The sequence below is a fragment of the Myotis davidii genome, unplaced genomic scaffold (assembly GCF_000327345.1).
Source record: "Myotis davidii unplaced genomic scaffold, ASM32734v1 scaffold37, whole genome shotgun sequence".
NCBI classification, from domain to species: domain Eukaryota; kingdom Metazoa; phylum Chordata; class Mammalia; order Chiroptera; family Vespertilionidae; genus Myotis; species Myotis davidii.
The window spans coordinates 225,145-237,338 of NW_006289395.1; the positions used below are offsets into that span (position 1 = coordinate 225,145).

Genomic DNA, 12,194 nt, shown 5'->3' on the forward strand with positions numbered 1-12,194 from the left:
GCGGCGCCCGGGGCCGTTACGTGATGGGGGGGCCCCGCCCCATCCCCTATGCCTGGTGAGTGAGGGGTGCGCCCGCCCGCAGGAGTTATCTCGGAGGCCGGTCGGGAGGGTGCGGGTCTGGAGGGCAGCAGCGGAGGGAACTGGTCCTCTGAGGGAGGCTGGACCCAGAGGAGTCCGTGGGTCTGGAAGGGCTTGGGGGGGAGGACTTCTGAGGACAGTGGGAGCACGGGGTGGGGGTGGGGGGGTGGAAGCTCCAGGGCACATATCCAGCCCCCTTCAGCTCCACTTCCGCAGGTGTGCCCCAGAGAGCCTACGCCAGGGGGCCTTCTCTTCTGCCTCGGACGTGTGGATGTTCGGCGTGACGCTGTGGGAGATGTTCTCTGGGGGCAAGGAGCCCTGGGCCTGGGTCCCGCCCTACCTCATCCTGCAGCGGCTGGAGAAGGACCAAGCCCGGCTGCCTAGGCCTCCTCTCTGCCCCAGGGCCCTCTATACCCTCGCCTTGCGCTGCTGGGCCCTCCACCCTGCTGATCGGCCCAGCTTCTCCTCCCTGGAGGGGCTGATCCAAGAGGTGGGAACCCTTGCATCCCCAGATCTCTCTTCCCTCCGTTCTTTCTCCCAGGGTTCCGTGCTCAAGACTAACCAGACTGACTCCTGGGCTGGGGTCTGGAACCCCTGTTTGCTCTGAACAGAGCAGTCCCTACCTGCAGGGCGCTAAGAGCCCTGGGGAGCAGCTTGGTGCTACATAGATGAAGGCTGAAGGGCGGAGGGCTGAAGGCCAAGAGAAGGGGGAGCTCAGAGCGGAGAGCTGTAGGTTGCAGTGGGCGTTGGCGAGGAAAGTTTCAGTGTGCAAGGGGAAGGCCGGGGCGTGCTCGGGCACTGCCCCACGGGAGGATCTGTAAGGCATGGTAAATAACCAGAGCTGACCTATGGAGCACTTGACCTGTGTAAGATGCTGTACTGAGCGCCTTACATGTATCCTTATGCATGTTCACTCACTTAATCCTCACAGAAACCCAACAAGATCATTGTTACCTTGATTTTACAGACTGGGCAGTTCAGGCACTGCCAGTTTAGGTGACTCACCTAAAGGTACACGTAAGCGGAGGAGTTGGGATCGGAACCAGTCTCTCTGACTTCAGAGCTATTCCCTACATGACTATACTATTTCCCGTATTCTTTTGAAAACATTTTTGAAATCATTTTTTATTGTTCAATGACAGTTGACACACAAGATTATATTCGTTTCAGGTATACAACCCAGTGATTAGACATTATATAACTTACTAAGTGACCATCCCGATAAATCTTGTACCCATCTGATTCTACACATAATCATTAGAATAGTTTTGACTATATTCCCTGCTTTACACCCCCATGACTGTTCTGCTGCTATCCATGAGAGATTTATGTGAGAACGGAATATCAGTTGGCTGCCTCCTGCATGCCCCCTACTGGGAATTGAGCCTGAACTCCAAACTCTTGCATGTGCCCTGACCAGGAATCAAACCAGCAACCTTTCCGTGCACAGACTGATGCCAACCAACTGAGCCACACCAGCCAGGGCTGTTTCTGTTGTGCTTGTCTCTTTATTTTGTTTTTAGATTCAATTGTTGATAGATATGTATTTAATGCCATTTTACTGTTCGTATTTTTAATCTTTTTTTTCTTTCCTTCTCCTCACCTTCCTCTTCTTCTCCCTTTAACATTTCATCTAATACTGGCTTGTTGGTGATGAACTCCTTTAGTTTTTCCTTGTCTGAGAAGCTCTTTATCTGTCCTTCTATTCTAAATGTAGCTTTGTTGGATAATCTTGGTTATAGATCCTTGGTTTTCATTACTTGGAATATTTCTTGCTAATCCCTTCTGGCCTGTAAAGTTTCTGTTAAGAAATCAGCTGACAGTCTTATGGGAGCTCCCTTGTAGGTAACTAATTGCTTTTCTCTCTCTCTCTTTATTAAAAATATATATATTTTTTATTGATTTCAGAGAGGAAGGGAGAGGGAGAGAGAGATAGAAACATCAATGATGAGAGGGAATCATTGATTGGCTGCCTCCTGCACGCTCCCCACTGGGCATCAAACCTGTAACCCAGGCATGTGCCCTGACCAGGAATCGAACCATGACCTCCTGGTTCATAGGTCAGTGCTCAACCACTGAGACACGCTGGCCAGGCCTAACTGCTTTTCTTTTGCTGCTTTTAATATTTTTCTCTTTGTCTTTAACTTTTTGCATTTTATTATTATTTTTGTTAATCCTCACCCTAGAATATTTTTTCCATTGATTTTTAAAGAGAGTGGAAGGGATGGAGGGAGGTAGAGAGGATGAGAGAGAAACATTGATGTGAGAGAGACACACGCCTCAATTTTTTGGATTTTCTTTCTCTTCGCTGTTCGGATTGGGAGTGTTTTGCTTCCTTATATTCCAAATCACTGTTTTGATACATGCCCCAACTAGGGCAGGGGATCAAATATGAAACCCAGATATGTGTCCTTGACTAGGAATCAAACCCAAGACCTTTCGGTGTTCAGGCTGATGCTCTAACCACTGAGAACACCAGCCAGGACAACCTTTTGCATTTTAATTATGATGTGTCTTGGTTTGGGCCTCTTATTGGGGACTCTCTGCACTTCCTGAACTTGTATTCTATTTCCTTCACCAGGTTAGGGAAGCTTTTCATCATTATTTTATTTTTTAAATTTATTTATTTGTTAAGTTCCTTTTAAAGAATAGTTTAGTGATGTTTAGAGAGAGAGGAAGGGAGAAGTGAGAAACATTGATGCAAGAGCGGAATATCCAACAGCTGCCTCCTGCATGCCCCCTATTGGGGACTGAGCCCCCAACCCAGGCATATGCCTTGACCAGGAGTCCAATCAGCAACCTCTCCCTGCACAGGACAATGCCCGACTAACTGACACACACCAGCCAGAACAATTATTATTATATTTAATCCTCACCTGAGGATATTTCCCATTGATTTTTTTCTTTTCTTTTTTTTAGAGAGAGATGAAGGGAGAGGAGGGGAGAGAGAAACATTGATGTGTGAGAGAAACATTGATCAGTTGCCTCCTGTATGTGCCCCAACTGGCGATCTTTGTGCCCTGACTAGGAGTGGGACCTGCAACCTTTTGGTGTGTGGGACGATGCTTTAACCACCTGAGCCACCTGGCCAGGGCTCCATCATTATTTTTTAAATCGGTTTTCAATTTCTGGCACCCCCAAGATGCAAATGTTGGTACACTTGAAGTTGTTCCGGAGGTTCCTTACCCTAGCCTCAATTTTTTGGATTTTCTTTCTCTTTGCTGTTCGGATTGGGAGTGTTTTGCTTCCTTTTATTCCAAATCACTGTTTTGATCCTCAGCTTCATCTACTTTACTATTGATTCCCTGGGGCCCCCGCAACCCAGGAATGGAATTAGCAACCTCCTGGTGCATGGGACACGGCTCAGTTAACTGAGCCACACTGGCCAGGCCTCATGTTCTTTTTCTTTTTTTTAAAACATATTTTATTGTGTTGAAGTTCTCTCTAAGTTCATCTGCTCTTCCCCTGAGTTCGTTGAGCATCCTTATCACCACTGCTTTGAACTCTGCTTCGAGTAGCTTGCTTATCTCCTTTTTGGTTGGTTCTTTTCTGGAGTTTTGTTCTGTTCTTTCCTTTGGGACGTGTTTCTTTGTCTCCTCATTTTGGCAGCCTCCTGTGTTTGTTTCTATGTATTAGGTTGAGCTGCTTTGTCTCCCAGGCTTGGTAGAGGCCTAATGTAGTATGTGTTCCACAGGGTCAGAGGCACAGGCTCCCCTTCACCGACCTCAGCACTCCAGGTGTGCCCACCCCTTCCTGTGGGCTGTGTGCACCCTCCTGTTGTAGTTGAGCCCTGATTGCTGTTGGAGGGATTTGCTCAAGCCAATCGGCTGCCAGGGCTGCCTGCAACCACCATGGAGGGTCAGCTGTGCAGGGGCCCATCCCACAAAGCAGGACTTACTTCAGCAAGGCTCTGGTGCCTGCTGAGTTCGCTCCTTACGTGTGTTGCTTGTGGGTCTGAAGCTGTTCGCTGGGTGCGCTGGCTCTGGAGCCTCCTGCAGGTGCAGGCAAAGATCAACAGCCACCTGTGTTCTGCCCAGGTCACCTGGCATGAGCTACAAAGCAATCTGCACATGACCGCTACTTGTGCTCAGCTTGGAGGTGTCCAGGAGAGGCCAAGCTGCAAGCCAAGGACAGCTGCCACTAGTATGGGGCCTGGGGCCACTTAGAAAGAGGTATGGGGCATGCCAAAGCCAGGTGCTGCTTGTTTGAGAGATTTTGGGAATGTCTGAAGCATGAGCCAAGACAGGTCATTCATATGGAAAAGCCATTGGAAACAACTTGGGTGGGCCTGAAAGTTGGTGGGGCAAGGTCTCAGGGAATCACCAGGACTTGGAAAACAGTGATAGCCAGGTTTATGGAAACTTGGATATGATGCCCTCCTACCAGCTGTGGGGGGAAGGGCTCAGAAAAGGAATATGGCCTCTGCCTGCACTTCTGTCTGAGAGAAAGCTGCCCCTCCAGCTCTTGCCCTGATCCCAGATACTTCCGTTCCTCCCCATATGTCCCTGGTGCCTTTTGAGCTCATGCCCCAGTGCTGGAACTCAGAGGGAGTGAATCCAAGTGAGTCTGTGCTTGGGCCCTTTAAGAGGAACTGCCTGTGACTCCGTAAGTCCCCCACTTCACTCGGCCACAATCCTCACTGGTTTTCACAGCCACAGCTATGGAGACTTCTCTTCCCAGTACTACAACCCTGGAGTGGGGGGCCAGGAGTGGGGCTGGGACCCCTCACTACTCAGGGGAGGACCTCTGCAGCCAAGATATCCCTCCCAAATTCTATCTGCCATACGAGGGTGTTAGACCTGCTTATTCTTTATATCCACTCCTACCAGTCTTGATGTGACTTCTTCTTTATATCCTTAGTTGTAGGATTTCCATTCAGCTAGATTTCAGGCAGTTCTGAATGATGGTTATTATGTAGTTTAGTTGTATTTTTTATGTGGTTGTGGAAGGATGTGTCTCACATTTACCTATGCTGCCATCTTGACTGGACGTGTTAAAGGAATTTAGTCTTTATTCTAAGAGTACTTGGAAGCCATGAAAGAATTTTGAGCAGGGAAGGAACAAGACTTCACATATCGTATCACTCTGGCTTGGTGGGTGCAGGAAAGGATTAGAGGGATGACACTGAAGATGGGAAGCCCAGGCAGGAGACAATAGCTGTGAAGCAGAAGTGATGTGAAGAGGTCTGAGTGAGGGTTGAGACACTGGAGCTGGAAAGAAACAGGAACTTTCCAGAGGTGCTTGGAGGTGGATGTGATGGGCCTGGGTGTGGAGTAAAAGCGGTATGCAGGGTGCCGCCCCCGTGATCTCCCTAGCTAGAGACAGACCCCCCTCCTCTTGCTCCCTGCCCCTGGGCTGTGTCCAGCTTGGCATGGAATCCAGGTCTGCCTCCTCCACTGGACTACAATTGGGGGACAGGGAGGGACAGTCCCATCCTGGGCCCAGAACAGAGGACATACCTGGAATGGGTTGGATTGGTGGATGCATAAACTAAGAGGAGTCTCTTTCTGCCCTGCTCCATGGTACCCTCTCTCTCAGGCCACAGCACAGCCACCCTTTCCCCCTGTTTCTACAGGCCTGGCCTCCTGAGGGGCGCTGTGTGAGGGATGTCTCAGAGCCAGGTGCCCTGAGGATGGAGTGCGGTGATCCCATCACTGTCATCGAGGGCAGGTGAGTGCCTCCTGTTTCCTACAAATCCCCAGGAGGACTCCCTCCCGACATGCCTGACCCTGGTTGCTTTTCTGCTTCCCCCGCAGCTCCTCCAACCCTAACCCTCTGCTTCATTCCCTGAGAGCTCCCGTCCTGGCCTCCTGGCTGGAGCATGCCCACAGAGCCCTTTTGTGCTGGGGAGAAAAAGGCTTTCCTTCCTCCAGGCAGATGCAGCTCCACGGCACACAGCTCGTGAGCTGAACGCATGTGGGGGCCCAGCCTCCACTCGCCCCATGTTTTCACCCTCTTTCCGCAGCCCCAGCTCCACAACCTGGAAGGGCCAGAATGGCCGCACATTAAAAGTGGGCAGCTTCCCAGCCTCGGCAGTGACGCTGACCGACCTGAAGGGCTCGCCGGCCACCTGTCCCGTCCACAGAGGCTCCCCTGCCTGGGGAGAGCAGAGACGGGGAAGTGTGGACGGGTGAGGACCTAAAAGGGTGGGGACAGAGCTGGGCTGGGGAACCGACCAAGTCCAGCAACTGCTCTGCAAGGGAAGCTTGGGGAGGGGCCGGGGTCAAGCTGGGAGCTGGACGTGCCTTCCAGGAGAAGCTTCACTCTGGGTCTCAGACGGGAAGCCCCAGAGATTCTGGGAGGAGACAGTGATGTCGGGTGGGGCTGGGGTAGAGAACGAACTGGATCTCTCTCCAGCAGGGCCAGAGCCAAGGCCAAGCTTCGGGAGCCACCTCCCGCTCAGGGTCAGAGAAGGAACATGCCCCTGCAGAGGAGAAAGGGTGAGTGTGGGGGAAGGGCAGGGTCCCGGGTCTCTGGGATCAGGAACAGCCCTCAGCTCTGCCCCCTGCTCTGGACCCATGCCTTTGACATATGACTTCCCCACATATGACTTCTTCTCCCACCACTTCCTTCTGCCTGTTGACATCCCAGCTGCCCTCTAAATCTGCCTTGGGCACTGCCCAGCATCTCCACCTGCAGCGCCTGCGCTGTCCGTTCTTTGGGGACGTAGCTGCCCAGGCCCGGCAGCTGTCTTATTGTCCCACCTAACACAGGGACCACCCAAGGACAGCACACGCAGACAGAGGGGGACGAAGGCAGGGCCCTGCACCCAGGCTTCCTCTCAAGATGTTTTTTCTCGCTGTGCAGGCATTTCCAAGAGTCTGGAATCTGTTCTGTCCCTGGGCCCCTGCCCCACAGGGGGTGGTTTGAGCCCCCCTGAAGTTCGAAAAGCCAGAGATGTCCCTCAGGGGCCCCCAGGCCTGCCACCCCGCCCTCCCTTTGCCTCCGGCTCTTCTCAGTCCAACCAGCCCCCCAGGGAGCGGCCTCCCTGGCCCAAAAGAGAACCCCTGCACAGTCACCCCTTGGGAGCACCTGGAGCCAGCAAAGCCGCTGTTCTCTCCGGAGGTCTCTTGCCCGACCCCGATTTGCAGAAGAGGGTTTTGGAGGTGAGGTGTCCCCGAAGTGGCTGGTGTCCAGAAGGGGCTGCAGGCTGGGGTAAGAGCCTAAGTGAGGCTTTGTCCCCTAAGGTGGAGCTGAGCGTACATGGAGTGACCCACCAGGAGTGCCAGGCGGCACTGAGAGCCACTGGAGGAGATGTGGTTTCTGCTATCCAGAACCTTAAGGTAAAGGCAGACCCTTCTCTTGGGCTCCCACCTCTCCTGCCCCTGCCCTCTGGCACTCAGCTGCCCTCCCTCCTGCTTCCACAGGTAGACCAGCTCTTCCACCTGAGCAGCCGGTCCAGAGCCGACTGCCGGCACATCTTGGAGCATTACCACTGGGACCTCTCAGCGGCCAGTCGCTATGTCCTGGCTCGACCCTAAGCTCTGCTCCTTTAGACATGGACACCAGATGCACCAAGGAGCTGACCCTGTGGGGGCGAGCAGAGCAGAACAAGGTCCTGAAAGGGTCTATGTTCTAACCTGGAGAGAGCCTGCCATAGGCAGGTCCAGGAGTCCAGAGTTGGGCACTGATGCGTGTTTCCTCCTACCCTGCCTCTTGGCCTCTGAAGGCTCAAGCTCCCTTGGCTGGGTCACGGAAGGATCTAGTCCACCCTTGCCCACCACATTGCCAACCGGGAGGAGGACTTGGAGGAACAGAGCTGCTACCCACCATCCCCGTAGGAAGCTTGTACTGGCTACAGAGAATGCCCAAGTGGACATACTGAACCCTGGGAACACCCATCCTGAGCTGCCTTCAGCTCCACACTGAGCTCCGGGGGCACAGCCATCTCGGATGATGGGAGCAGCCATACTGACTTAGGGCACGTGGCCCAAGCTGCCGGGGCCGGGGCCGGAGCCATCATGGGTGACGAAAGTTGCTGTCTAGGATGCAAGGACACTCGATCCTGGCAGCATGGATTACGAGACGAGACGAGATGGGCAGCCCCACCCGGCCCAGCTGCCATATTTCCCTTTGTTTCTCCCCATACCAACTTTCTTCCACCCTCTCCCATGACATAGATCTTCCAATGTCCAAAACGTTACAAAGTTTATATGAATATAACATACAAAGATGCAGCCTCCTTTATAGGAACAGGGAAGGAAGGGGTGGTTGGTTAAGGCACACGGAGCTGCAGCAAGCACCAGCTGTGGGGAGGGCCAAGGGGGAGAGGAGTTGGCACTGGAGCCAAGGCCCTAGAGCCATTGCTGGGGAAGTAGCGATCCCCTCTGAGTGCCACGTTCTGAGGCTGAACTAATTGGTCAAGCTGAGGCAGAGGTGGGTGGCATATCAGCCATCTTTGGTGCGGTTTACCCTTCCCCACCCCAGCTCTGTTGTAAAACCCCAGGGCCCTGGATTCCCAAGGCCCCATGCAGAGCAGAGGCCCTGGAAGGGGGTGAGAGGAAGTGAGAAGGGCAAGTCTGAAAGCCGATATGCCTGTGTGCTGAAGGATGGCCGGAAACAGTGGTGAGAGGTAGCAGGGGAAGGGCTCTCATACATACCCTTCTGTGGGGGCCACAGGTGAAAGGGGGACCACAGGGAGGAGGCCAGGGGAGGAGGGTAGGGATGGGGCACGATGGCCCCAGCCTCTTAGGCATCCCTGTCTGTCCTCTGCAGTGAACATGGAGGAAAGGGGCTGCCTCTGAGGAGGGGCCGGGCCAGGCCAGGTGACCATCTTGAGTTCTGGCTGAGATGCTGGTCCTCACCCTGAGATGCCGTCTAAGTGGTGATGGCAGAGGGCCCAGTGCCTCCTCGCTTCTCGAAGAACATGTAGTCCTGAGGGGAGGGGACTGTCAACAGGAGATGCGGCTGGGCCGGCCTGGCTCAGCTGTCACAACCCAGGTCTAGAACTGCAACCACCCCCCCTCCACCATAAAGTCTGTTCCTAACGCTTTCCTAGCAGGAGGCCAGGAAGTGCAAGCCTCCAGGGGGAGCAAAGGCGGGACAGCCAACTCACAATGAGGAACGTGGCTCCCAGCAGCACGGCCTTCACTCTCACATCCAGATCCAGCGGGAACTGCAAGCCAAAGTCGTCCGCGTCCGTGAGCGCTTCCTGGAGCAGCCCGCCCCACTGCTTGCTGATGCGGCCAACACTGCGGGACTCATCCGGGGTCTTCACCTGTCAGGAGGGAGAGAGGCAAGAAGAAAAGGCCCAACTAGGGTGGATGCAACTGCTCCCGCCTGTCTCCAGTCCTACTCCCGCAGGCACCTGTATGAACTGTGCAGCTCTACGCTTAGTGAATCCTCACGGCCTTGGGTTTCCATGTGACTTCTGGGGAAACTGAGTCACCATAAGTCACACTGGGAATATACAGCAAAAACCAGGATTCAGACTTGGCTCTGTGTCTCTCGAAGGACCATACGTGTCAATGGAACATCAGTGGTGAGAGAAGCAGAAGCATAATCGAGTCCAGCCTCCTTAGTGTATGTATGGCTGGTTGTTAGGTTTGTTTTTATTACCAAAGTCCCTGCCACCCACATTTAGCACAGTTTGTGCCCTACACCAGTGGTCGGCAAACCACGGCTCTTGCGCCACATGCGGCTCTTTGGCCCCTTGAATGTGGCTCTTCCACAAAATACCACGTGCGGGCGCACGTACAGTGCGATTGAAACTTCGTGGCCCATGCGCAGAAGTCGGTTTTCAGAAAGGAGATAGATGAAACAAGTATACAAGACGAGTGTGGATGGGAGAGTTGGAAGGGGTCGACTTCAGCGAACGAACCTCAATCAGACTGAGGACGTTTTTAGCAAAGGCCAGCTTAGGAGTACCCTAATTAAGTTAATAACAATGTACCTACCTATATAGTTTAAGTTAAAAAAATTTGGCTCTCAAAAGAAATTTCAATCGTTGTACTGTTGATATTTGGCTCTGTTGACTAATGAGTTTGCCGACCACTGCCCTACACCAAGAAGCTTGACCAAGAGGGCAAGGGAGGCTGCTAAAATTCTAACTGCACCCTGTCAGCCAACCAGGCACCTAGAAGACTGTGTCTGCCCCAAGGGGTGCCTTTCCTTTGCAAAGTAGGGAGGGCCCTGTCCAGCACTGCAGCCTCAGCTAGAGAGGGTAGCCTCCGAGGACCATGCTTTCCACTAGACCAGCCGTGGGCAAACTACGGCCCGCGGGCCGGATCCGGCCCGGTTGAAATGAATAATAATAAAAAAAAAGACCGTACCCTTTTATGTAATGATGTTTACTTTGAATTTATATTAGTTCACACAAACACTCCATCCATGCTTTTGTTCCGGCCCTCCGGTCCAGTTTAAGAACCCATTGTGGCCCTCGAGTCAAAAAGTTTGCCCACCCCTGCACTAGACCCTCTGAGCCCAGCGGCAATAGGTCCTGCTGAGGTAGATGGTAATTCACAGCGACTCCCTGGTCCTTCTCCTGTGCTCATTCCCAGTGACTAGAACTATCCTGATTTCCTATGTCCTTCCCATCCCCTTCCCTCCCTGGCCTACCCCTCTGGGGCACTTCCTGATGATCGGTTCCACTCTGGGCAGGTTCTCTCCCAGCCAATCGTGTGGTCCCAAGAGTACAGCCCTAAATATGGACCATTCATAATTATGTAAGAGGGAGACTGGCCCTATGAGAACCCCACAGTCTACACATTCCCACCCAGAAGTGACCAAGTTGTGTCGTTCCCAGCCAGTTCCTATCACAGAATCTTCCCTCAGCGGCTAAGGTGACTCAGTTTTTCAAAGTAACCTTAGGGAGGACACCTCATCAGATGGCTTGGAAAGTCTACTGGATTATAACCTACTGTTCCTTCCTTGTCTGCACAGGTAATTATTCCTTACAGAATTCAAGGATCTGGCCCTGGCCAGTGTGGCTCAGTTGCTTGGGCATTGTCCCCTGCACTGAAAGGTTGCTGGTTGGGGCACATGCCCAGGTTATGGGCTCAGTCCCTGGTAAGAATGTTCAGGAGGCAGTGGATTGATGTTTTGCGCTTACATCAATGTTTCTTTTTCACTCTCTCTCCCTCCCTCTCTCTAAAAATCAATTATAAAACTTTAAAAAAAATGTCACGGGTCTGTAAAGTGCCTTTGTCTTCTACAAGCAAAGGTGCTTCCCCCGCCTCACACTGAAACTGCCACCACTTGGGTTCTCCAGGGTCCAGGTGGTGACAGGAATGCATGGTGAGAAGGGTCTCACCTGAATTCCAGGCTGGAGAGGCCACTGGACTTCGAGATCGGCAAGGCAAGCCACAGGGGGTTAATAAGTTAAATTACTGCTTGCTCCAGGGTCTGAGCTCACAAACTCACGCACAACCGTCACATGGGTCCTTCTCCATTCTAAATCCAGCCTGGCCGTGGCTAGTTCCCCTTCTCAATATGGCTGTAGGGAACAGTGAGCAGTGGCCCTCAAGATGAAACCCACTTTGTCAGGCATTTATAAGACCAGGGAGCCATCCTATTTCTACAGGGAGGAACACTGGAAGTGTGGCAGGAGTCACAGTGAGTTTGGATCCATGAGCTCCGTGTCTTGAGTTTAGCATTGGCCATCCTGCCTCCTGGAAGCTGCCATCTTGGTGTGTGAAGGTCCCAGGAACCGCCCCTTACTCTTGATACCTGAAAGTTGGTGTCAGAGCCACAGCCGCAGGTCCAGCAGGGCCCCACCACTCGCAGGATGGTGTGGCGGTCCGCGTCCTGAATGGAGAACTTGGGGAGGAAGGGATGCCAGGTCTGCACCATGGCCAATGGTGGTGCCTGGTGTGGCGACTGCACTTCCATCTGGAGAGGGAGGTAGACACAGTTAAGGCCGAGCCAGGGGACCCTGGCCCAGGCTCTCACCCCTCCAGCTCTATCCCTGGTCTCCCCACAAAGACCTCCCATCCCCTTTCGCAGACCTCCAGTCCCACCCGTCCACTCCCAGGCCTCATGCTGGTGATGCTCCATCATTGATCCTCAGCATGGCATGACCTCCTGTCCCCCGCCCACCTCTCCCGGACCCATCCCTCCCCGCCCACCTCCTGGAGGCCGCACGGGCAGCAGCTGCAGCCACAGTGGAGGGGGCGGAG

General features: G+C 53.3%; 2 protein-coding genes across 2 annotated transcripts in view; one reads left to right on the top strand and one right to left on the bottom strand.

Annotated features, from left to right (window-relative positions):
• The window catches only part of TNK1 (tyrosine kinase, non-receptor, 1), a 9,643-nt gene extending 1,388 nt beyond the window's left edge, over positions 1 to 8,255 (top strand). Inside the window, exons 6-13 of the mRNA XM_006761703.2 lie at positions 1 to 55; positions 295 to 568; positions 5,654 to 5,748; positions 6,044 to 6,208; positions 6,439 to 6,518; positions 6,886 to 7,184; positions 7,266 to 7,361; positions 7,446 to 8,255. Coding sequence (XP_006761766.1) covers positions 1 to 55; positions 295 to 568; positions 5,654 to 5,748; positions 6,044 to 6,208; positions 6,439 to 6,518; positions 6,886 to 7,184; positions 7,266 to 7,361; positions 7,446 to 7,559 — 1,178 coding nt within the window. The 3' untranslated portion in view covers positions 7,560 to 8,255. The remainder of the gene's footprint in view (positions 56 to 294; positions 569 to 5,653; positions 5,749 to 6,043; positions 6,209 to 6,438; positions 6,519 to 6,885; positions 7,185 to 7,265; positions 7,362 to 7,445) is intronic.
• Positions 8,256 to 8,724: 469 nt separating this feature from the next.
• Positions 8,725 to 12,194, bottom strand: part of PLSCR3 (phospholipid scramblase 3) — a 4,688-nt gene continuing 1,218 nt past the window's right edge. Inside the window, exons 3-6 of the mRNA XM_015562523.1 lie at positions 12,144 to 12,194; positions 11,746 to 11,907; positions 9,134 to 9,295; positions 8,725 to 8,952 (exon numbers count right to left, since the gene is read on the bottom strand). Of these exons, the coding sequence (XP_015418009.1) occupies positions 8,896 to 8,952; positions 9,134 to 9,295; positions 11,746 to 11,907; positions 12,144 to 12,194 (432 nt within the window). The 3' untranslated portion in view covers positions 8,725 to 8,895. The remainder of the gene's footprint in view (positions 8,953 to 9,133; positions 9,296 to 11,745; positions 11,908 to 12,143) is intronic.